This window comes from Anomaloglossus baeobatrachus, chromosome 1 (assembly GCF_048569485.1).
Source record: "Anomaloglossus baeobatrachus isolate aAnoBae1 chromosome 1, aAnoBae1.hap1, whole genome shotgun sequence".
Taxonomy (NCBI): Eukaryota; Metazoa; Chordata; class Amphibia; order Anura; family Aromobatidae; genus Anomaloglossus; species Anomaloglossus baeobatrachus.
The window spans coordinates 324,389,412-324,416,227 of NC_134353.1; the positions used below are offsets into that span (position 1 = coordinate 324,389,412).

Consider the following 26,816-nt stretch of genomic DNA (forward strand, 5'->3'; position numbering starts at 1 on the left):
GGGTCCAGGTGACACCAAGTAGAGAAAAGAAGGGACTCCAGGGCCACAGATAGCTTTCAGGCTCGTGGCCTGTTGCACAGGAACATCGGTGGAGGGATCAAGCTGCACACAGGGGACGGTCCCTAGAAACTGGAGGAGGAAAAGTCATCTCCAAAAGTAAAAACCGAGGTCCAGGGAAAGCTGCAAGCTCCCCGGGCCACAGCCGACAGCAGAACCTCTAGAAAGGGGGTAAATTATTGACAGCCAAGCCCCTGGCCCGGAGGCTGTATTGGAGGCCGAGCCAGGTTCAGCCAACAAGGGCAAGGCTTAAGGAGTCAGCTGAAGAAACGAACACATAGAGGGGTGCACCGGCTTTCATTCCAGGATCTACTCAGGATCGGCGGAGGTCCCTGACAGTGGGTTCCAGCAGTCCAAAGGCACCAGTGTGCTGCAGCCCAGGAACTGTGAGTAAACATCTTGAAATTGCACCCCCTGGTGTTGTCTCCGTTATTCCGCCTGCACTATTCCATCACTGCATAGACACTTACAAGCACCAACTGTTGCCCTGGGGCACCGCTCCACCTGTGGGGAGCAGGACCATCCAAGCTGCCATTACATCAACCCCGGAGGCCCCATACAGCAGCAGCGGCTTAATAGCCGCAAACCACAGGTGGCGTCACGAATACAAACTTTAATCACCCCCAAGTCACCAGCCATATTAATTGACCCCATCAGGGTACGGAGTCGGGCCCAGCCACCACTGACGTCCCCCCGGACTAGTCCGGCCCGGCATCGGGTGTCCCATAGCCCTGGGGTGGGCGAGTCACTTGCCTCCTGTGAACTATGAGCCCTCTCTTTGATACGTGGCTGCGGACTCTGTGGTGGTAGTATGGCGTGGCTCTGAAGTGCCCCCACCGGCAGGTTTGGTAGAAGAAAGGTGAATCTATCTCTGCACTGGGACCTGTTACCCTTGCAGGCCTGGTACCTCCCTGGCAGTCCCCTTACTCTGCCACCTCTTTGCTCTCTCTAGCCTTGGGTGGATTTCTGCGCGTACGTTGTCAGATTGTGACAGACTCCAGGGTCTGCTGCATGCGACTGCTCTCCCTGAGCTGCACTCACTAACTGGCTCACTACTTCCTCCTCTCCTGTTCTTGCCTACGCAACCTAGCAACCAGGCTCTTTACCACACCCCTTGAGTGGACATGGAGGCCACGCCCCCTCCTGGATTCCCCAGGGGTCCTCCCAAAGGTAGATGTATGAGACCTGATTACTATGCGCCTGTGTAGTCACACCTCGGTCAGCCTCCTGGATTACCTGTATTGTACTGCCCCCAACATGGGTGCAGTACTCAGTGGTGCCTGACCAGGTCAGGGGCGCCACAACCACTGCAAAATTTTCATTTTTTTTCGATTTTTCTCTTTATAGGTATATTTTTGAGTAAAATGTAAATTGTTCTTTTATTCTATAAACTACTGACATGTCTCTGATTTTCCAAGCAATAAATTTTGTATTTATTTGATGAGAAATGGTCAGAATACCTAAAAAAATGCATTGTTTTCAGACACCTCAAATAATGCAAACAAAACAAGTTCATAATGTATGTATGTAAAGCGCTGTGGAATTAATAGCGCTATATAAATCAATAAAATTATTATTATAATCATTTAGAAACAACGATACTAACAGAAATCAATATTTTGTGGGATAACCATGATTTATAATCACAGCTTTCATGCGTCTTGGCATGCTTTCCACCAGTCTTTCACATTTCTTTTGGTTGACTTTATGCCACTCCTGCCGAAAAAATGTAAGCAATTCTTCTTTGTTTGATGGCTTGTGACTATCCATCTTCCTCTTAATTACATTCCAAAGGTTTTCAATGGGGTTCAGGTCTGGAGATTGGGCTGGCTATGACAGGGTTTTGATGTGGTGGACCTTCATCCAAATCATTGAATATTTGTTTTCTTTACATTTTTAGTGTCCAAATTTTTTTAAATTAGGGTTGTATATTCTATATTAAATATATTATACTCTCCTAATTTACAGTTAAATCTGTGCACTAGATTCCCTGGTGCCAGTAAATTTAGTCTGCATTCTCTTTATCTGTCAGTACACTATGATGCCTAAGTTGACTTTAGGGTTTGCACATCATATAGTCAAAACATAAATCTGTCCCAATAATAAAGAGGTTGTTCAGTTTTCTGATGAAAGTCTGCAGTCACTGTATGTGACACAGTGTGCATAGTGTGTAATGCCGGTGAGAATGGAAGGTCACATGACTGCAAGTATGCAATTTACATGCATACGGTCACGTGCCCACTAGACATATTTGGCCTCAGCTAGGCTGAGCACGTTTAGTTGGAATGTGGCTGACACATGACCATCCTCTCATCAACAACACCAAAGAATCCTTATAACATAAGGTGTACACACTGTAATGATTCAGAAGACTTCAGTCACGTAGAGTGACTATAAACTTTCATCAGAAGACCAGACAACCCCTTTAAGACTTCTCAGGTGATTTTGTAGTTTCAATGTCACCTCCCTATATAAATGTTACAGTTTGGTAATTTGTAATTTTATCTCTATCATGTCGAAATTTCACATAACACTACAAAGAATTGTTCTCTCTGTAGGACTGAACACTGCTATGTATCCATGATGTAATGCTGTCCTCTCCCAACCTGTGCTACTGTGTAAATGATTACTCACTTTGTGATACGTGACATATATCTTCAGCAGTTTCCAACACCACTCCCATCAGTATTTCAGCTTACCTGGCATTTCCTTTCTCTGCTGGCTTATTCATACCTGTTTACTATACAGTAGGATAAACAGCTGCTAGAAACCCATAGCTTTGCACTATAGCAACCACAATAAGAGAAAAAAGTGATCACTAGTTAGGTAGGCAGCAATGGATTTTAGGTGAGTTCAGGTTTGAAAGTTGGCATTTGCTAAAACTACATCTATGGAAATGCTTCACTTATCTCGTGGCCTCTGCTTGCTATTAGTGTATGGAAATATGTTCCGTATATGTAACATGATGCAGGTGAAAACTATTAACCCCAGATTCCACTGGTGGAAATCTTCTTGCCATCAGTGGATATTGCTGTGGGAAGAATAGACCCAATCAGGACAAATTAACCAATAAAAAGTTTTCAAAGTTTCCATTACAATAGTTGGAGATAACTTGCAAGCAAATGACAGACAGAGTATATAAGAAAATTGTATACATTTTAGCATATAAAGCTACCACTGAACTTCTAGATACTAAACATAAACTTTTCTATTTTTTTAGGATGTCTGAATCAGATGAACCACCAAAATCTTCTCGGCAGCGCAAGATCACAATAGCAGTCATCAGCGTGGCCATCATCATTATCGTTATAGCTGTTGTTGCTGCCATTGTTATAGATCAGGTCATTGGTAAGAATTTAAATTACAATATCATTTTTATGAATAGAATTTTGCTATTTTTTTCCAATCTAAATCCTCCAATAGAAAAAAAAGATATAATAATACAGAATATTTGATTCTTGCATTCAAAGATCTCATAGAAGAGAGGGACTTCATAGAAAAGAGAAAAAGGGACTGCAAAAATGGTTCACCAATTAGGAAATATTGATCTAGCGACCCGTTCCATAAACCTTGGGCTCAGTCACCATCATTTTGTTCATAGGTTCTCACTAGTGATGGGCAAACCCGGACAGTAAAATTCAGGATCCGCAAGGATACCTAGTATCCGTGCACCAAATCCAAACACGAAGTTCTCCAGGAACTTTATGTAACGATCCAGATTCGTCCACCGTCTACCTGGATAATTAAGAAAAAAAAAAGGAAAAAGAAATAATATAGGGAAAAAATCTGGAGCGTTATAATTACCAAGTCACCCGCGTGGCTGTCACACTACTTCCACGGCCCTCTTACATATTCACTTCTTCCATTGCCGACCAGCAGTCCTGGCATCTCTAGTTGCATTCAGATCGCATCCCCACTCTCTGTGACAGCATGTGTGACTGCTTGGCATCACACACACTGCGTCTCTATAGTGGTGTTAAAATAATTAAATAAAAATTGTCGTTGGGTCCCCCATATTGTGATACCCAGTAAAGATAAAGCATACAGCTACAGGCTGCAGCCCCCAGCCATGTGTTTATCTTGGTTGTGTACCAAAATAAGGTGGACCGTATATGGATTTTTTTTAAACTCTGTTAATAAATAATTTTAAAAAACAGCATGCGGTCACCCTCAATTTTAATACACACCTGTTATAAAGCCGACAGCTGGAGCCTGGTATTCTTAGGCTGGGGAGACCCATGGTTATTGGGCCCCATTGCCTAAATATAGCAGTTTGCAGACACCCAGAATTGTCACATCCATTAGATGGCACAAACTTGGCACTTTACCCGGCTCATCCCAATTGCCCTGGTGCGGTGGCAATTGGGGTAATATAATGGGTTAATAACAGCACACAGCTGCCACTAAGCCCTATATTAGTCATGGGAGGCATTTATGAACCCCCCATTACTAATTTGTAAGCGAAAAAATGAACACAAACACCGAAAAAATCCTTTATTTGAAATAAAATACAAAAAAAACCCTACCTTCTCTCTCCAATTTACTAACCCCACCTAGTTCCAACGTAATCCACACAAGGTCCCACAACGATTCTAGCTCTGCTACATGCTGAAGTCACAGCACGCTAGCACAGAACATGTCCTCACGCTTTGGCTTCAGTCAGACACAGACTGAACCGCAGCTATGAGTGGAGACATCACTCAGTTTATCTACGGTCACAGTTGGATGTTGACGCAGTACCTCACCTGTGACCGCAGGTAAACTGCCCTCAGGTGACCTAATTGAACTCAGTGACCTAATTGAACTCAGTGACCTCACCTCATGTGAACTTAGTTCACAGACCTGCATCTCCTGGCAGAAAACTGTGTTTTTTTGTCAAGTGATGCAGATTTGGTGCTGAATTTTTTACATCATATTCCTACCCCAAATCTGCATCTTCTGGGGCTGAAAAAAGCATCAAAACATGATGTAGTTTTGATGTGGTATTGATGCGATTTTTTTTTGCTAGGAGATGCCGATCTGCTGGAGGAAATTGGTGTATAAATTTCAGCACCAAATCTGCATCTCTTGGCAAAAAAAAACCATACAAAAACTGGTGTAATGCAATTTTAATGCGTTTTTTTTGCCTTGAGATGTAAATTTGATGCAGAAATGTCCTGTTCCTGAGCAGGAGAACCCCGCAGCTGTAAATGGACAATTTGAGTTCTCTTTGTTTCTTTATGCTAGAAGAGCCTGTTTTAATCTCTTTACCCACGGGCGATTTTCATTTTTGTTTTTTGCTTCCCTTCTTCCAAGAGCCGTAACTTTTTTATTTTTCAGTTAATCTTGCCATTTGAGGGCTTTTTTTGTGGAACGAGTTGTACTTTTAAAAGAAACCATGAGTTTTACCATATAGAGTACTGAAAAATTGCAAAAGAAAACTGCAATTGTACTATTCTTTTTGGGGTATTTTATTCAGTGTTCACTATATGGTGAAACTGATGTCTGTGAGTTTCCTTAGGTCGGTACGAGTTTGTAGATACCAAACATGTATAGGTTTACGTTTATCTAAGGGGTTAAAAAAAATTCAGCAGTTTGTCCAAAAAAAAGTGGCGCAGTTCTTGCACCACTTTCCGTGGCCCACAGCATTCTCATTTTTTCGGATATGGGGCTCAATTATGGTTTATATTTTGCGTCTTGTGCTGACGTTTTTAACGATACCTTTTTGCGCAGTTGCTATGTTTTGGTCGACTGTTATTGCATTTTGCTAAAAAAAAAATCTGACATTTCTGATGGCAGTGATACCAAATATGTGTATATATTTTCTGTTTTTCAACTGTTTAATTTTGAATGGGGCGAATGGGGGTGTTTGGAACTTTTAGTTTTTTTATTTTTTAAAAAACTTTTTTTATTTTACTAGTCCCCTTAGGGGACTATAAGGATCAGCAGTCTGATCACTTCTTCATTTCTGCTGATCAGAGTTGCACAGCTCTAACTAGCAGAAATGCAGCGTTCCTGTTAAGCTATGTCCACACTTTGTGTCGTCATAGTTGCAGTTCTAAACGTATCCTCTGGCAGAAATTGCTTTTGCCAAAGTTGCTTTTGGCACAGAAATGCAATAAATATGCGTGCGTTTTTACTGCGTTTTAGCTGTGTTTTTAGCGCTTTTTACATGCTTTTCCATTGCGTTTAAACAGATGCGTTTTGAACATAAAGACACTGCTAAATAAAGTTTAAACAGTCAAACACTATGAAAAAAGCGAAAAAAAAAAGTAAACAAATATAATTATTTAAATCATAACAAAAATAGTTTTATTTAATATAATTATAGCCGTTTTATACTATTTATCGCTAAAATAACAATAAATTAATATTTTTCATTAATTTAATTGTCGGACTATGTGTGTGTGTAAAGGGACATATTATTCCATTATTTTGATGTCAGAAATGCATGCGTTTTTGTAGTCCAAAATGCATGCTTTCAGCAGCTAAAAAGCAGGTAAAACGCTGGAATTTTTATGTTTCTTGCTTTTTACAACTTCTCATTGAATTCAATGTTAGCAAAGCGCAGCCCAAATGGCAAAAAACAATTGACATGCTGCTTCTTTGAGCGTAGAGTTTTTGCCCAAAATTATGCAAATTAAACACAGTGTTTTGAACAGCAAAGTGCGCACAAAAAAAATCCCCATTTCCCATAGACTGTGCTTGAAAATCAAAACGCATGCATTTTGGCATGAAAACGCTGCAGTTCAAAACGCTGCTGAAACGCAGGTAAAAACGCAAAGTGCGGACATAGCCTAACAGCTGCTGCTCTGTTGGCTGTAACAGGAACTATGTCATGAAAGTGACAGGAATCATCACATGACCCTGTGTTACCATGGCAACCATCAGGTTCCTGTGACCGCGTCACAGGGCCAACGATGGCGGCGAGGAAAGGCAATTTACCCGCTGTGGTCATTTAAATCGCACTGTCACATTTTGACAGCGCAATCTAAGGGGTTAACAGGCGGGGTGGATTGCAGATCCATAAGCGCCTGTAAGACACACATGTCTGCTACTCAAAGCAGCAGACATGTGCAGGGAACACCATCAGCTCACAGCAGCAGCCGGCGGTGATTACACCGACATGAGCTAGCACGTACCAGTACGTCCAATGTCGGTAAGAGATTAATTTTGTTTTGTGCTACTGGTTTATGAAGCCTAATAAATGGAAATTGTTTCCCTGACTAACTCGATCTGTAGCTGAGTGAGCCAAATCCTTACGCCTGGTATTCTCTCTAATCTGACATTGTTTATTTTTGGTTCTCTGTTTCTTCTCTGCATGTAAACCTAGTGTTTTTAGGCATGTGCACATGATCATCATCTTTTCTTTGTGGATTTTCTGGAAGATCACGCCAAGCTGGCTAAAAAGACAATTTATTATATACAGGGAATGCAATGCTATATCACAGGAATGGAGATGGCATATGATGATAAAATAATCAAAGCTAAAATTGGGAAAAACAGCATTTACACAAAGTAAAATAAAAAAAATTACTTATTTATAGCATGTTACATGTCACCTTTTAAAGGGATGTCCTCTATCCATTAAGGGGTACTTTGCACACTACTACATCGCAAGCCGATGCTGCGATGCCGAGCGAGATAGTCCCCGCCCCCGTCGCAGCTGTGATATCATTGTGATAGCTGCTGTAGTGAATATTATCGCTACGGCTACTTCACATACACTCACCTGCCGTGCGACGTCGCTCTGTCTGGCGAACCGCCTCCTTACTAAGGGGGCGGGTCGTGTGGCGTCACTGCGACGTCACACGGCAGGCGGCCAATAGGAGTGGAGGGGCGGAGATTGCATTGCAGCCGGGACGCAGGTAGGAGCTTTCCTTGCTCCTGCGACTTCACACACAGCGATGTGTGCTGCTGCTGGAGCTAGGAACAACATCGGACCGTCGCGTCAGCGTAATTATGGAATTCGCCAACACTACACCAATGATACAATTACGACGCTTTTGCGCTCGTTAATCGTATCATCTAGGATTTACACACTACGATGTCGAGAGCGACGCAGGAAATGCGTCACTTTCGACATGACCCCACCAATATCACACCTGCGATGTCGTAATGTGCAAAGTACCCCTTAGATTCTACCCTGGCTGCAATCTGTTATAAAACTATAAACATGACTATACTGATATTCCCAGGGTTCACCAGTGAATCTCTGCCGCTGTTTCCGGTGCCTGGCACTGGCTGTGGCGGTGACGTCACGTTGACAGTGCAGAAACCAATTAGTGGGCTTGGTGACTCTAAAGGAGGCGTTCTCTCTTTGTTGGCTGGGCCACTGAGCTCACTGAATGGCTGTTGATGTGATGTCAGCACCGCAGTCAATACCAGACACCAACAGCTGCAATAGCGATTCATTATTGGACCCTGAGAAGTGAGTGCGGATTGATTATTGATTTATAACAAACTGCATCCATGCTACAAACTTGATTGAAAGGGAACAAGGGCATATACAAGACTTTAACAAAAAAAAAAATGTGCCTAAGCACTAACAGGCAGGCAATTGCTACCTACATGCCTGTTGTGCCTCACACCGTTTTTTGCTGGCACAGAGCAGTCACAGACCGGTCCTGCCAGTGAAACAATGGCTGCCTAACTGGGGGAGCCAGCTGTCAATCAGCATAACATCAGCTGTCCCACCACGTCTACAAAGTAGAGAGGAAAAAAAGTCACCACTATGTTGACAGAGCCACTGTATAGCCGGTAGGAATGGTCAGTGACCACTCTGTGCCAGAAAAGAATGGCGCTGAGCACAACTGGCTGGTAGCAACTACCTGCATATTATTTCTTAGGCACTTTTTTTTTTTTTAGAGTTCAGGATATACCCTTCAACCATCTAGCTACAGCTGAAGTAGTCTTTTAGTTAAACCCTATACAGGCAAAATTGTGCATTTCCAGAGCATTCACATCTAAATTTCAGAAATGACACCCATATGATATTTCTTTACAAAACATACCCTACTAGGAGAAATGCAATGGACTCGAGACAATGATTTTTTTTAGGATTACACACCATAAATTTAGACAGAAGGAACTAGATTTTACCCTAAAAATCTGCTCCCCTTAATCAGGAAATATCAATGTTTATTCATGTTTTCACATTTTTTATCAACAGTTAAACGCAATTCTGGGTCCAGTAATAATCGACATTACTTCACCGGTTCATTCCGAATGGTTAATGTAAACTATAACGATGCTTATGCGGACAGCAGCAGCAATGAATATAGAACGCTGGCAGCTGATGTCGAATTCATTGTGAGTATACAATAGGCTTATAGGTATATACTGCATATATGGCGTAGGTATTAGTGCTTGCTTACTCAAAGTTTCTCTAGTGAATAAATCAATAAATGAAAAACTCTAATGTACACTTTGTGTTTTCTGCCGGCAATGACGAGTTGAGCTTTGTTTAGTGGTGCAGAATTTTTAGACTTTATTTATTGTGATGGTGAGATACAAAAGAATGTTACATAACTTACACTATAAGTAAAAATGCATTGTGTATATGATCTGGAAAATATATGGTTGCTTTTTTTCCCGGAACATCACCACTCTTGGATGACTGGTTCTAGCCTTAAAATGCATAGATGAGCACCAATACTACACACTTGTTACGGATAAAATTTGAGCAGTTTCTGGAAGAAAGCTAGTTTTCTAATCGTATACAAATCATTTTAATGTTTGAATTTTTTTAATTTACAAAACATTATTTCTTATTTTTATGGTCATAGATAAGAGAATCATTTAAGAACTCAGCACTGAAGGCTCAATACAATATGTCCAAAGTAACCAGCTTTAGGTAAGCAGTTCCTTGACTTGATAAATAAAAAGACTGAGCTAAAATAGAACACATATTTCTTTTTAATTTCGCAGTGAAAGGTTATTCCTGCTCTGTTCACTTTCTTTTTGGGAGGGACTGATACCTACCAGGATAATACTTGCTAGGTCTCAAGTGTGAGTAGATATCAAGCACCTGTTCTATTGAATTGGTCAGGTGCATAATAGCTGCTTATTGCACTTGAGTCCTGGAAGGTTTTTTTCTTGATATGTATGAGCACAACAGGAATAAAAAATAAACCTCTTAACATCCATGGTCCAAGCTTGTCTAACATAACGATAAGACTAAAGCCTGCTTTACACCTTACGATTCAGCATACGATATCGTATGCGATCGTAACCGCCCCCATCGTATGTGCGACACGTTCAATTTGTTGAATGTGCCGCACATACGAGGAACCCCGCGTCACACGTACTTACCCGTCTATATGACCTACATAAATATCCCGCCCACTTCCTTCCGCATAGCTGGCCGGGAGCCGCGGGATGCAGGTAAGATCTCTTCATTGTTCCTGGGGTGTCACACACTGCGATGTGTGCTACCCCGGGTACGATGAACAATCTGACGGTCAATTCATGAGGAATGAACGACGTGCGTGCAATGAACGTTTTACCATTCAATCGCAATCGCACGTAGCTGTTACACACTGCAATGTACCTTACGATGCCGGATGTGCGGCACTTACGACGTGACCGTCCCTAACCGTGCCTGTATCTAGAAGTATAGATAAAGAGATCTTTAGAAAGAGTATTTCTAAGGATCTTTTATCGTATGCTAATGAGCGAGGGGACTAGTCTCCTGGGCATTAGTTTCCCTTGCCATTCGCCTCCATTAGCATGTTAGTACACCCCTGTGGGTGTGCTAACATGGTAATGAATGCGCAGCATCAGAACATGATCTCACTCACCTCTCCGCTGCCATTGACACCCGACGCTGAATTTCGGCTCATGGCCCCGGAGTTTCGGTCATACGAACTATGAAGCCAGGTGTACGCGTACTGGCTTCAAATTGAAGTAGTGAGCATGACTGTAAGTCCGGGATCATGTGTACTGAGCCGAAATCCAGCGTCGGACATGATGGCAGTGGAGAGGGGAGTGAGATCATCCTCTGACACTATGCATTCATTAGCATGTTAGTATGCCCACAGGGGCATGCTAACATGCTAACGGGGCCGACTAGCCAGGAGAACTAACACCCAGTGGACTAGTCCTCACCCTCATTAGCATATGATAAAAGATCTTTAGAAATACTGCTTCTAAGGATCTCTTTAACTATGCTAGTGTATACAGGGATGGTTAGGCAGGGAATAGCAATATGCAACCTGAACTGCACATGGCTCTGTGGGAATATTGAACCTGACAGGTTCCCTTTAAAGAGGGGCTTTATCCAGTTTTAGTATGTTAAATTAGCCACAGCATAGAACAGTGTATGCAGAGCTGAATAAAATGTAATTTTATTTTACATTTTTCATCTACATTGTGGAGCTATTCACTTGTAAAGTTTAGGTTATAATTTATGATAAGTCCAAGGAGCTGTTAGCAGAGATTCTTCTCTGGGGTCATGCATGTGCTTTTTTCCACTATATGACATTGTCCAATCATAACCCAAAAAATACAGCTGCACTCTGAAATGCTATATTATGTGAACATTGAATATATGACATTGGAATAGCATTACAGGAACTATGTTAAAAAATGAGCCCAACAGCCAGCGACAAGGCATACCATTTTGTTGGGACCCTAACTTTATGTGCTTCTACCCGGGCTGAAAGCCTACTATTTGAAGGGCAAGCCGGATCCAGCACTAGTTAAAAAAGCCCGAAGCTGATGGGAGGAGTGCTCAGTCAGAAGGGAGAGTACTACAAATATTAAGAAACTCTAGAACCTCCAAGAAAAGTGTGAACAGGTGCAAGCTGAGACAGCCAGTCAATATTACCAAAACATTATAGCTGCACTCTGAAATTCTATAATAGATAAACACTTAATACATGAAATTGGAATAGCTGGATCCTGCCTGCACTTAAAATTGTAGGCTTGCAGCCTGGGTAGAAACATACAGGGTTAGAGTCCCAACAAAGGGGTACACTGTGTCACTGAATGATGGGCTTTCATGAATTGGCCAATTTGTGCACTGAGTACCTCTTTTTTAATATAGTATCTATAGCAGTAATACTATTTCAATTTCATGTATTCAATATTTACATATTGGAGCATTTCAGAGTGCAGCTGTATTTTTTTGTTAGATTGATTATTTGTCTCAGCTTGCAGTTTTTCACACGTCTTATTCTTGGAGGTCTTTGATAATTTGCCAGTCGATAGTGGGAGGGGTCATGCAACTGATAAAAAGAAAATGCCCACAGAAGGTCAAAAGAAAATGCTTTCGCCTATGAGATGTAACGATAGACAGCCCTGTTCACAGCCCTGATCTGTTTAGATACCATATAGTAAAGAGAAACAATGAATTTAAACATTTGTAGCTTGCATCTCATGACAGAACTATTACAAACACCTCAAGCTTTCAACTGATGACAGTCAGTGTGGGGGGAGAGGATTAGAAAACAGCTGTCTGTCATTTCAAATGAATACCTTTGTACCTCTACTCTAACATCATTTGCCCCTCCCTCCACACTGCCATGAGATGAAAGTTGGAGGTGTTTGTAATCACATTCAGTTCTGTTCTCTATACAGTAGCTGCATAGATCAGGGCTGTAAGTAGGGCTATGCTTTTATCCAGTGCATCATGCCTCTTGTTTATTATTGATCACTGTTATGCAGGGGAAAAAGTACACACCCCCATGAAGAATCTCAGATAATGAACTATTGGGCTTATCATAAATTATAACAAACACTAACTGCTAATATCTCTGTTATAAATTAAAAAATAAAAAAAATGTTTTATTCAGTTTTACAGCTATTATTCCATGATGTGGCCAGTTTAACATGCTAAAACCGGTAAAAGATTCTCTCTAAGCTGTCCATTCTTCTTCAACTTTGCCTTATAATCTGCCAGAACAGAAGAATGCTTGGTTAACCATTTACTTTAATGTGACTAAAACCCATTCTAGCACAGCTAAGGAAAAGCTGGTATTGCACATAGTAGGGCCAGGGAAGGAGTAGTATGGCACACAAGATAATTGGGAAAGAAGAGGTCTGACACACTGGAAATATAAAAAATGAATTATGTGATGTGTAAAAGCTGATAAATGATTAATCTTAAATAAAAGTAGCTGTGGCAAGTTATGTGGAACTTAGAAAGGATGTAAAGAAGTGATTTCGCTCATACAGTGTCACAAAAGTGAGTACATTCTTGTAAATATTTTATTACATCTTTTCATGGGACAACACTGAAGATATGACACTTTGATACAATGTAAAGTAGTCAGTGTACAGCTCGGTAATTATCATGTTAAAATACTGCCCTGCAGCCCAGTTTCCGAAGTGAGGGGATCATGCTCTTGTTTCAGTATGTCACAGTACATATTGGGATTCATGGTTCCCTCAATGAACTGTAGCTCCTCATAGCCGGCAGCACTCATGCAGCCTAAAACCATAACCTCTTCCACCACCATGTTTGACTGTAGGCAAAACACACTAGTCTTTGTACTCCTCACCTGGTTGCTGCCACACACGCTTCACACCATCGGAACCAAAAAAGGCTATCTTGGTCTCATTAGCGCACAGGATATGGTTCCAGTAATCCATAATGTTCTAAGTCTACTTGCCTTCAGCAAACTGTTTTTGGGCTTTCTAAAGCATTATATTTAGAAGAGGCTTCCTTTTGGGATAACCACCATTATTACCAAATTTGATGCAGTGTGTGGCATATGGTCTCAACACTGACAGGCTGATACACCCTACACCTCTTTAACCTCTGCACCAATGTGGGCAGCAGACATACACCTATTTTGAAAAGACAACCTCTGGATATTACCCTGAGCATGAGCACTCAACTTCTTTAGCCGACCATGGTGAGGCCTGTTCTGAGTGGAACCTGCCTTGTTAGACCGCTGTATGGTCTTGGCCTCTGTTCTGCAACTCAGTTTCAGGTTATTGGCAATCTTCTTATATCTTAGGCATCTTTATGTAGAGGAACAATTCTTTTTTCAGATCCTCAAAGAATTCTTTGACATGAGATGCCATGTTGAACTTCCAGTGACTAGAATGAAAATATGTGTGAGCGATTGCACCAAATTTAATACACCTGCTCCTCATCCTCATCCTCACTTGAGAACTTGTAACACTAATGAGTCACAATGAAAATGGGAAGGGTTAAATGGCTAATTGGGCACAATTTGGACATTTTCACTTACAGTACGTGTGAATTTGCTTTTGTTGCCAGGTGTTTTTACATTAATGGCCGGCTGTGTGTTGAGTTATTTACAGGGCACACCAAATTTACACTGTTATACAAGCTGTACAATGGCTACTTTACATTATATCAAAGTGTCATATCTTCAGTGTTGTCTCATGAAAAGGTATAATAGAGTATTTACAAAAATGTGAGAGGTGTACTCACTTTTGTGACATACCGTAAGTCGGTCATACAAAATAGAATTGGCCATACACTCACTTGGCCAAAAGTTTTTTATAATGAATGCAAATGTGGTTTTATGTTGAGGCAAATTTTTCCTGTTGTTTTAAAATATTGAGTTAATATAATGAATTGAATATCATGCTTTGCAGCCCTGGGAGTATTATACCAGAGGTTATCATTCTGTTTGAAGTTCCGAATGCTGACAGCAAATCATTTTCATCAGCTTCTGTTCAGAAAATTTTCTATGACAATTTAATTAATGCTTCGGGTTCAAAGTTTGACATTGACAAAAGCTCCATTCAGTTGTCAGGTAAGACGTCAACAATAATGATTATTTTATTTATATAGTGCCAACACATTCTGCAGCCCTGTACAAACAATATCAGACATTACAGGGTAACACAAAAAAAGAGGAGTGTTTAGAATTGATTAAGTGATATATTACACATGCATAACAATATTTGATGTTCATCTGGTGGCATAAAGACATGATCTGCCTACGACGAATGGATCATAGGTATAAAAAGAAATTACATCTAATCTAATATATACAGGAAAGCTGAGTGTATGTGTGTATGTATGTATGTATGTCCGCTAAAGGAATCAGCACCGTCGCATTTACAACACAACATTTTGCACAGACACTCCATATGACCCAGGGAACATCATAGACTATGTTTAGACGGGAAAATTTAACCCCACGCTTTACAGTTACTCTCCAAAAATCCTGCCTCCATTAAAGTCAATGGACCTGCGAGCTATTAGGTTATTAATAGGAGCTGTGAGTGGCTGCTATAGGAACAAAATAAATTGCTAGTATAAGAATCTTATGTGTGAGGTAATAAGATGTCAGTGGGAAGACGGATAGAGAGAGACCGAAAGAGACAGAGAGAGACAGACAGACAGTCAAACAGTCAAAGAGACAGACACAGGCAGACAGACACAGGCAGACAGGGAAAGAGACAGACAGAGAGACAGACAGGGAAAGAGAAAGCCAGACAGGGAAAGAGACAGGCAGACAGGGAAAGAGACAGGCAAAGAGACAGACAAGGAAAGAGATAGGGAAAGAGACAGACTGGGAAAGAGACAGACGGGAAAAGAGACAGAGACAAGGAAAGAGACAAGGAAAGAGACAGACAAGTAAAGAGACAGGAAAAGAGACAGACCTGGAATGAGACAGACGGGAAAAGAGACATATGGAGAAAGAGACATACGGGGAAAGAGACATACGGGGAAAGACACGGACCTGGAACGAGTCAGACGAGGAAAGAGACTGACAGACAGAGAATGACAGACAGACACAGACAGACACAAAGATAGAGAGAGACAGACAGACAGACACAGAGATAGTGATACAGAGACAGACAGAGAGACTGATACAGACAGACAGAGACAGACACACAGAGACAGACAGACAGAGACAGACAGAAACTCGAAGAGAGAAAGAGAGACAGTTACTATCCCGGGCAATCCTCGGGTACTACAGTTAGTATTCTGTATAAAGCTGAGTATATTTATGTATGTATGTATGTGTGTATGTCCCCTAAAGGATTCCACATCGTCGCATTTACAATCATGAAATTTTGCACAGACGTCTCATGTGACTCAGGGAACATCATAGACTATGTTCTGAGGGGGAAATTTAACCCCGTGCTTTAGTTATTCACTAAAAAACCTGCTTACATTAAAGTTAATGCGGCTGGGAGCTACAGGACATTAATAGGAGCTCTGTTTGGATGCTATAGGCAACAAAGGACATTCTTAGTATAAAAAACTTTTATGTGTGAAGTAATATGATTTCCGTAGAGACAGAGACACACAGAGACAGAGACACACAGAGACACACACACACACACACACACACACACACACACACACACACACACACAGAGACAGAGACACACAGAGATAGAGACACACAGAGACAGAGGCACACAGAGACACACAGAGACACATAGAGACAGAGAAACACAGAGACACACAGAGACAGAGAGACACACAGAGACCCAGACACACAGAGACACATAGACACAGAGACAAACATACAGAGACACACATGCACACACAGAAACAGACACACAGACAGACACACAGAGACAGACAGAGACAGCAAGGGAGACAGATAGAGAGGGAGACAGGCAGAGAGGGAGACAGACAGGGAGACAGAGAGTGGGAGAGACACTTAGTTACTATCCTCGGCAACTCCGGGTACTACAGCTAGTTGTTTATAATGATCATCTTATAATCGACATTATCTTAGCATTCGCCGAGCCTATCCAAAAAATTTAAAGCAATACCGTGCTCATGTACAGTACAACATTTCCATTAAAAGGTTGGTTCTCTTCATCATAAATTGCAAAGTGAATGTAAAAATGGTTCTCATTCTGTCCTTCACCAGAAGAACTGTTGGCACTAATGACACCAGGATATACATTGCAGCACACAGCAATATAGGAATGGTTGTCTGCTCCTGTTAAAGCAAACCTCAGATGACACAGGTGGCGAATCGATGTCTCATTTCCTGCATTTCGTAATGGCACATGTGCACATGTATGATGACACATGCCTGGTGACCAGACACCCTTGTTTTCTATTAAGTCATTTAAATATCTGTTTATAGCAGATGATTACATTATATATAGTATGAGGAAATTACCACAATTCACACTCCTATAGTCATTAGCTCCTCAATGGTATGTGTTAAAAAACAAAGGAAATGTAACCTATTAAATCTTCTAAGCCTGTATTATGCCTAAGGTCGGCTTTAGGACCTCTCAACTACCCAACAACCTGGCTCCTGCCCACCAATTGTCACCTGTCTATACCGCAGGGACAGCATATGTAATATGTAAAAATGGTCAACATGTTAGAAAGCTGTCAGCCAAATACTAAAAGGCTAACTACAATACACATGAAGTGGCTTACATGTTTATTGCATGGGGTAAGGGAAATAAGCTTCCAAAAGATTGGACACATTTCACCCAACATCTGCTGCTGTCGGCTGAGCTCCCCGTTTTTCTCACTGCATAGGGATAATATGGAGTGGCATAATCACAGATGAATTCTGCCACTCCATTCACTCTCTATGAAACAACAAGGCAACACAGTGCTCAGATGTTGACATCAGTCCCATAGATGTGAATGGGGCAGCAGTAGTCATGATCAGCCATTGCATTGAATCCCAACCACAGAGGAGAAACAGTGGTAAACATATTTTACGTAAAGCCACTTCTCAAAATTGAAATTTCAAAACCAAGAAGGAAGAGTCATGGGATTATGGAAACCACAGGATGGATAGACATTTTAATGATATGTTAAACATAAAACAAAATGTTTAAAACTTCTCAATTTATTTAGTATTGAGTATGAGCACCACATGCAAAAATACACTAGCTGTACAGAACGTATCATTTGTGTAACCAGTGGTGCGGTCATTTCTACAAAGCATCCCAGGAGCTGTTTTTAATTATCACTGATCTGCATTTGTAAAGGGAGCTGCCAGCAGTGGCTCTTGATGATTTACATGCCCAAGTGCATTTAGCGTGGCAGAATATTCTTCATACAACCATTATTATCCTCGCTGATAGCATGCCAAGGTGTGTAAGAACAACTATTTCTACACGTGGCACTCGTACTCGATACTGACTAAATTGAGATGTTTAGAAAGTTTTGTTTCCATTTTTTTTCATATTTTGCTATCATTATCATGTCTATCCATCCTGTATTGTGACAACCTTTTTTCTTAGTGTTGTAATTTCAGCGTTGAGGGGTATACTTTAAATTTATTGTGTATGACTAGTTTAAATGGATCATCGGGGATTGTAAGGCTCTAGCCTATCCTCAGGGCTGGTTAGCTGGGGTCCCTAAGGTCACGTTGAATAACCTCTAAAGATATGTAAGAAATAATATGTAGTATGTTTAAAATTGTTTGAGAGAACTTTTGCTAAAAGATATGTTACTCTTTCCTATTAGAAATCCCAGTCGAGAAGGCAGAAAACCTTCTCTATTATGGTAAGATGCTGCAACCTCATTTACATCCATTGCTATGCTTATAATACATTTAGGATACATTATTTATTATAAAATATTTTACATGTTCTTTTCCATCTTTTTTTTGACAACTGAGACAATATACTGTAAGTTGATATGATGTGATTCAGTCAAGGTCTTACCTAGTCTGATCCTCCTTCCCATGCACCTTTTATAATGTGTGTACGGATGTGGAAAGCACATTCTTCTTTCTTGTTCTCATACATGAAGAAACAGCTTTTTTTGTCTATATAAAACTGAAACAGAAAAGGACTGGTCCGAAACGAACATTGGGTTAATCCTAAATGCTATCTATTTAATGTAATAATCTAATTGCTTTACTACTATATTTTAATAAAAGTCTCTACCGTCCCCTCACTACACTTTCTAACTGCTTGATTAATTTTGATTGCGCAGCATAGGTTAGATTGGTGAATTAGTTTGCCATATAGCTGCCAACCTCCCATTGCAGAGCTCTGACGTGGTATATGCCAGCATGAGTAAGCTAGGTGATTGGCTGGTGTGCCACATAGAGACTAAGGCCCTGATTTATCAAAGCTTTTACGCCAGAATCCTTCTGTAAAAAGCTTTGAAAAATTTGCAAAATTTTGTTCAATGCAAGGCTGCGCTAACAGTTTGCGACTTTTGATGGTCTTATGCCATTTTTGCCCAGCTGGGACAAAGTGGCCAGAATTTAGCAACCCCTACTTGTTAAATTCACAATGAGCCATCACGTTCATTGCACTGCAAATCTAACTTCAGTTACCGACTAGAGTAAGATTTATGGCGAGGTGCCCACGGAGGTGCATGCACCTCCTAATGAAGCGGAAACTTCTAACTTCAGCATGCTCCTTCTTCAATAATTACATAAAAAAGCCCCGTCTTGATGAATTGGGGTTTTATTGATGAGTGCAGTACTAGATATTGTGACTGGCACTTCCTAGTATCACTTTTATGACTGGCACTCTATGGTAGTGATCGTTGTTTAGCACACAGAAGCAGCATGGCAAGGAGCTGACTACCATCGGCCTTTATGGCTGATCCCCTCCTTAGTAGTGGGCAGTATGGCAAAACGTGTATCACACTATGTTCTCACAATCAATGTAATCACCATCGTGCAGCGCCAGTCATAAGGGCGATACTAAGAGATGCCTGCATCAATAACCAGCAATATATTCATCATACTTAAAATCCGTATATACGGACTGTTCTGTGGCACGGTACAGCCGCATATGAATAAACGTTTACCACGTAACAGTTGTTTAAATGCATGTTTACACAGGCAGACCAAAGTAAAGGATGCACTCCTAACGATCTACACTAGATCGCTCAGTGAGCATAGGCTGCCATTATCCTTGGCAGTGTGAGCCCTGTTTACATAGGGCAGACCAAAGTAAAAGATGTACTGCTACCGATATACACTAGATTTCTCAGTGAGCATAGGCTGCCATTGTCCTCGGCAGTGTGAGTCCTATTTACACAGGCGGACCAAAGTAAAGCATCTACACCTACCGATCTACACTAGATCGCTCAATGCGCATAGGCTGCCATTATCTTTGGCAGTGTAAGTCCTGTGTACATAGGCAGACCACTGTAAAAGATGTACTGTTACCGATCTATACTAGATCTCTCAGTGAGCATAGGCTGCCATTATCCTTGGCAGTGTGAGTCCTATTTACAGAGGCAGACCAAGATAAAAGATGTACTGCTACCGATCTACACTAGATCACTCAATGCGCATAGGCTGCCATTATCCTTGGCAGTGTGAGTCCTATTTACAGAGTCAGACCAAGATAAAAGGATGTACTGCTCCCGATCTACACTAGATCGTTCAGTGAGCATAGGCTGCCATTGTCCTCGGCAGTGTGAGTCCTATTTACAGAGGCAGACCAAGATAAAAGGATGTACTGCTACCGATCTACACTAGATCTCTCAGTGAGCATTAGCTGCCATTGTCCTCGGCAGTGTGAATCCTTTTTACCCAGTATGATGTGCTGCCAAGAATGGTTATCTTTTATGATGCACAAAAGAGTATTTCACACAGATAATTGTGAAAAGAGTGTTTGTAACAATGTTGGTTCATGATCATCTCATAGTGTAAATTAAGCATTAGTCATCACACCGGTTACCTCACGCTGGCAAATACTGCACGTGCAATGTAATATACAGCACTAAAATCCGCACTCTCAGTTTTCATGTGGCACGCCAGCCGATCACCCAGCTTACTCATACTCGTGCTGGCAGATACCACATGTCTGTTATACACAGCTCTGCAATAGGAGTTTGGCATCTATATGACAAGCTAATTGAGTAATCTAATCTATGCTGCACTATCATACTTAATCTCATATGTGCCAATGATATGATTCCACAAAAGGGGTGGAATACCTTCCAGTTTAAGATTAACATAACTAATTATGTATGATATTGCAACAATCATTAGGGTGGATGATGGATATTTATATTACATCTTAAACCTTGCCATTCACATGATGCCAAGTAGGGGTGACATTCATGGTGGGCCATTATTCCTAGGAAATTCCCTAATTTCAATAATTGATGTGAAGTTTTTGTGAAATTTGTGGCTATTTTGGGACAACAGTCAATTTCTCTATAGCAGTCCAACCAATCAGATTGGATATTGCCAGTTCCTTATTTTACTATATTTGTTTTAATTTATAATACAATTAATTTACATATTTATTAGGTCACATTTAGTGATGAGTGGCCACTACCATGCTCGGTACTCATAAACACATAATGAGCAGTTTGATACTTGGATGGGCACGACTCGAGTATCCGAGTATAATGGAAATTAATAGGAGACTTGAGCATTTTTCTAGAAGATTTCCCGGAGTTTTCCATTGACTTCCATTATACTTGACACCCGCCCATCTAAGCATTAACTGCTTGTTACGAGTACTGCTTTTGGTTACTAATCAGTAGTCACATTCTTTCCCTCCTCCTCCTCCTCCTTTCGCTCCTTTCCTTCATACAAACATTAATAAATCAAGGGCTCCCTCATGTGGCCACTGACTGTATCACGCCATACATTGTCGCTGGTTAGGTAACCCTGGTCTAGTATATGGACAGGCCTATGCTAATAGTGCCATATATAATTACAGGGGTTATAGGATGCATTTTTGTTACATTTTTAACTACCAAAATAATTTTAGCAATCAGCACCATTAGGCGTGTTACATGATAAAGTGCCAATAGGTAAACAGCCTGAATTAAAGCCATAAATGTGAGGTTGGTACCCTCTGAATACTCTCCACTGTAAAGATCCCCCTCCCCAGCGATCAGTGAGTTATCTCCTATCCCATGGATAGAGGATAATGTTTGATTTTAGGAATAACCCTTTAAGGCCACGTGCACACGTTGACTATTTGGTGAGTTTTTACTTCAGTATTTGTAAGGCCATGTGCACAAATTTGGTGAGTTTTTTTATCCTAGGCATTTGTAAGGCCTGCAACACACATCCGTGCCGCCGGTACGTGTTTGGTACGTTTTTGCAAGTACCGGCGGCACGTGCACCAATGTTACCCTATGGTAACAGGCACACACACGTAAAACCACACGGAACGTGTGTCCATGTGGTTTGTACGTGTGTGCGTTTTTTAGCCCGGATAACATGTCCGCATTTCTCTGGCATCACGCAGACACTGACCCGCTAAAGTCAATGGGTCCGTATCTGCACGTAAGTGACACGGACCATGTACGTGTGCTTTCTGTATGGTCAATGTGCCTTTTTTATTTTTTTAATGGTGAAACGGCTCAAGACACACGGACTGCATACAGACTGCACACGGACATGACACGTACGTATCTCACGCATACACGGACATTCAACACACACGCACGGCAAGCATACACCATCACACTGATGTCACATGTACCGGAGAAACGGACATTAAAAACGGAACACGTTCCCGAAAAACGGACCTCGAGACATGCACGTGTTTTCAGGCCTAAGGCTACATGCACACGTTGACTATTTGGTGAGTTTTTACCTCAGTATTTGTAAGGCCACGTGCACACGTTGAATATTTGGTAAGGTTTTTACCTCAGTATTTGTAAGGCCCCGTGCACATAATTTGGTGAGTTTTTACCTCAGTATAAGCCCAAATTAGGAGAGGAACAATCAGAGGAAAAGTATTAGGGCTGCTTCTCACTTGCGAGTTTGTCGCAGTAGAGCAATGCGAGAAAAACTCGCATTGGAATCGGACACATGTTAGTGAATGATTCAGCTCGCATTTGCAATTTTTTTTTCTCAGTCCAAATCGGGCTGAGAAAAAAAATCGCAGCATGCTGCTTTTTTGCGAGTTTCTCGGCGAGTCTCTCCAATGCAAGTCTGTGGGAGCGTGTAAAAAAATCGGATGTCACGGGACGGCACTCACACCATCCTAGAGACATCCGATTTTCTAAATACATTTCTCGCATGTTTCCTAAAACACTGGAAACGAGTGATGTGTCACAATGTCTGTCAATCTCTATTCTCTGTCAATCGGGCTCTCCCTCTCGGTCTCTATTCTCTCTCTGTCGATCGGTCTGTCTGTCGGTCGGTCACTATCTTTGTCCCTCTCTCTCTGTCCATGTCGGTCTATCCCTCTGCCCCCTTCTCTCATACTCACCGATCCCCGATCACCGCCGCTGCGCTGCACGGCATTCACACTGCTCTGGCGGCTTCTCCTCTTTTGAAAAAGCCGGCCGCTCATTATTCAATTTCGTATTCCCTGCTTTCCACGCCCACCGGCACCTATGATTGGTTGTAGTCAGACACGCCCCCACGATGAGTGACAGCTATCTCACTGCAACCAATCACAGCAGCCGGTGGGCGTGTCTATGCTGTGCTTTAAAAAAAATAAATAAAAAAAAACGGTGTGCGGTCCCCCCCAATTTTAATACCAGCCAGATAAAGCCATACAGCTGAAGGCTGGTATTCTCAGGATGGGGAGCTCCACGTTATTGGGAGCCCCCCAGCCTAACAATATCAGCCAGCAGCTGCCCAAAATTGCCGCATCCATTAGATGCGACTGTTCTGGGACAGTACCCCGCTCATCCCGATTTGCCCTGGTGCGTTGGCAAACGGGGTAATAAGGAGTTAATAGCAGCCCATAGCTGCCAATAAGTCCAAGATTAATCATTGCAGGCGTCTATGAGACACCCGCAATGATTAACCTGTAAATTAAAGTTAATAAACACACAGAGTTAAAAAATCCTTTTATTTGAAATAATAAAATAAAACAAAGACCCTCGTTCACCACTTTATTAAGTCCCCAAATAACCCATCCTTGTCCATCGTAATCCACGGAGGTCCCGCAACACTCTCAGCTCTGCTACATGAAGGTGACAGGAACTGCAGAAGACACCGCCGCTCCTGTCAGCTCCACGCAGCAACTGAGGTGAGTATCGCGATCAGCTGATGATGTCACTCAGGTTACTCGCGGCCACCGCTGGATCCTCCAATAGTGACAGCAAGTCGCCCGAGTGAAAGCGATGAAGTCACATGTGAGTTGCGGTCATGGGGGGAGAATACAGCTAGCCGCATGTAACCTGAGTGACAGCAGTGCTAATCGTGCTGCTCAATTCAGTCACTCAGGGGATTAGCGGTCACCGGTGAGTCCATCACGGGTGACCGCTAATCAGGATGCGACACAGAGCCGCGGCATGACAATGAAGTCAGGTGAAGTTCACCCGAGTTCATTCTGATCGTGCAGCTCTATCTATGTCTGCTGTCAGCGGCCATGTAGCAGAGCTGAATGGCAGATGACATAGTAAAAACGGATCCCCTACGCATTACACACGCATTACACACGCTAGGCAAGTCATGAAATTAAAAAAAAAAAGCATTGCACTTGCGTTACACTCGGACCTAACGTGAACTAAAATCAGCCGAGTTTTTTTCAGCCCAGTCGGACCGATTTTACTCGCATAGATGTGTTTCCAGCCTTATAGTAACACGGGCACCACTTCTGGATTTTTTTTGCCCATACCTAGTTTTTTGTCACAAAGACTGAGGTGAAAACCTCCCCAAATACTCAACGTGTGCACGTGGCCTATGATTGTGTATGTCTGAAGCAATATAAGGCTTTAAAATGTTATATTCATTACCTGACATCATATTTGGTAACTTCTGAACAGACTGTGGCGTTGGAGGACCTTCAGTATTGAGCAGGATAGTAGGAGGTGAATCAGCATCTTCGGGGTCATGGCCTTGGCAGGCCAGTCTGCACCTTAATGGGATCCATAGATGTGGAGCATCACTAATCAGCAATACGTGGCTCCTCACTGCTGCTCACTGTTTTGATAAGTAAGTACTCATCTCCATTCTATATAATGCATTTATTATTGGAGCGAAAAGAATTTTATTTGCTTTTGATAAAAAAAAAAACAGGAATATTCTGTATGTTCTACACATATTTTGCCTGCAATCTTTTGTGCTGCACTGACTGTGCAGGATAAGGGTAAGTTCACACAGTGCGTTTTTCGCTGCGTTTTTGCGCAGTTTTCGGGTGCGTTTTTACTCAGAAAACTGCATGACTTTGCTTCCCCAGCAAAGTCTATGAGTTTTCATTTTTGCTGTCTGCACACAGCGTTTTTTTTCAGCTGCGTTTTTGTGGTGCCACAAAAACGCAGCATGTCAATTATTCCCGCGTTTTTCACTGTGCTTTTCATCCATTGAGTGCAATGGGATGTTGAAAGACGCAATGAGAAACGCAAATAGGGCTATGTGCGCACAGTGCGTTTTTCGCGGCGTTTTTGCTCATTTTTCGGGTGCGTTTTTGGCCTCAAAACTGCATGACTTTGCTTCCCCAGCAAAGTCTATGAGTTTTCATTTTTGCTGTCCGCACACAACTGTTTTTTTAAGCTGCGTTTTTGAGCTTGAAAAAAAAAATGGACATGTCAATTCTTTCCTGCGTTTTTCTGCGTTTTCCGCCCATGCAATGTATTGGAAACGCAGCAAAAGGCAGAGATCAAAAACGCAGCCAAAAAACGCACCAAATCGCGGTAAAAACGCATGCGTTTTTTTATGCGTTTTTCGACGCAGGTGCGTTTGTGCGTTTTTAGCGGCCAAAAACGCAGCGTAAAAAAACGCAACATGCGCACATACCCTAGCTGCGTTTTGGTGCGTTTCTAAGACCAAAAACGCAACTATAAATGCAGGAGGTGGGTAGTAAAGTGACATGTACAGGAAGAGGATTCCTTCTGTCAGTAAACACAGAAGCGTGAATCCTCCCGGTACCGTCACCTCCGCTTCCACCTCCCGTCCTGTGCATGTATGCTGCCGTGCGGCGTCATGTTCAGGCGGGAGGTGGAAGCGGCTGCAAAATCAAAAGTGAACAGTAGAAAAAAAAAAGTCATACTCACCTGTCTGCAGACTCCCGGTGCCATGCCCGCTCCCAGATCCTCCTCCCGGTACCGCCGCTCTGGGTGTATGCAGTCTCCCCGGGCACGTATGCCTGCAGGATGCAGGACCTGGCGATGGTCACCTGATGAAGTCACCTGACACATCAGCTGATCGTAAGTCTCGTGCTGACGCCAGCGGCCGGCCGGTTTAACCTGTCAGCGGATGCGTCAGGAGACTTCATCCCTGATTACCGGCAGCTGCTGCAGCGATCGGACGGGATCAGACTCCGCTGCAGGAGCTGCCGGTAATCAGAACATAAGTGAATATTTTTTTTTTTCTTTTGCACCGATGCATCTGCTGATTGTATAAACGGCTTTTATACAATCAGCTGATGTGTGATGTGATTTAGGCACTTGATCCTGACACATCATCTGATCGCTTTGCCTTCCAGCAAACCCGATCAGATGATATTGGATCCGGATTTGATGGCGCGGGACCCTTGACCCAAGATATATGCGGAGGGGGGCTCTTTATTTCAATAAAGATGGAGTCACTAATTGTGTTGTGTTTTATTTCTAATAAAAATATTTTTCTGTGTGTTTGTTTTTTTTTTATCTTTACTAGAAATTCATGGTGGCCATGTCTAATATTGGCGTGACACCATGAATTTCGGGCTTAGGGCCAGCTGATAATATACAGCTATCCCTAACCCCATTATTACCCAGTGAGCCACCCGGCATCAGGGCAGCTGGAAGAGTTGTTGGATACAGCGCCAGAAGATGGCGCTTCTATGAAAGCGCCATTTTCTGGGGTGGCTGCGGACTGCAATTCGCAGCGGGGGTGCCCAGAAAGCATGGGCACCCTGCACTGTGGATTCCAATCCCCAGCTGCCTAGTTGTACCCGGCTGGACACAAAAATTAGCCGAAGCTTACGTCATTTTTTTTTTAATTATTTCATGAAATTCATAAAAT

General features: G+C 42.1%; 1 protein-coding gene across 1 annotated transcript in view; it reads left to right on the forward strand.

Annotated features, from left to right (window-relative positions):
• Positions 1–26,816, forward strand: part of LOC142292280 (transmembrane protease serine 11G-like) — a 55,379-nt gene that overhangs the window by 18,045 nt on the left and 10,518 nt on the right. Inside the window, exons 2-7 of the mRNA XM_075337522.1 lie at positions 3,278–3,405; positions 9,209–9,348; positions 9,825–9,892; positions 14,614–14,774; positions 18,437–18,475; positions 24,638–24,806. Coding sequence (XP_075193637.1) covers positions 3,279–3,405; positions 9,209–9,348; positions 9,825–9,892; positions 14,614–14,774; positions 18,437–18,475; positions 24,638–24,806 — 704 coding nt within the window. The 5' untranslated portion in view covers position 3,278. The remainder of the gene's footprint in view (positions 1–3,277; positions 3,406–9,208; positions 9,349–9,824; positions 9,893–14,613; positions 14,775–18,436; positions 18,476–24,637; positions 24,807–26,816) is intronic.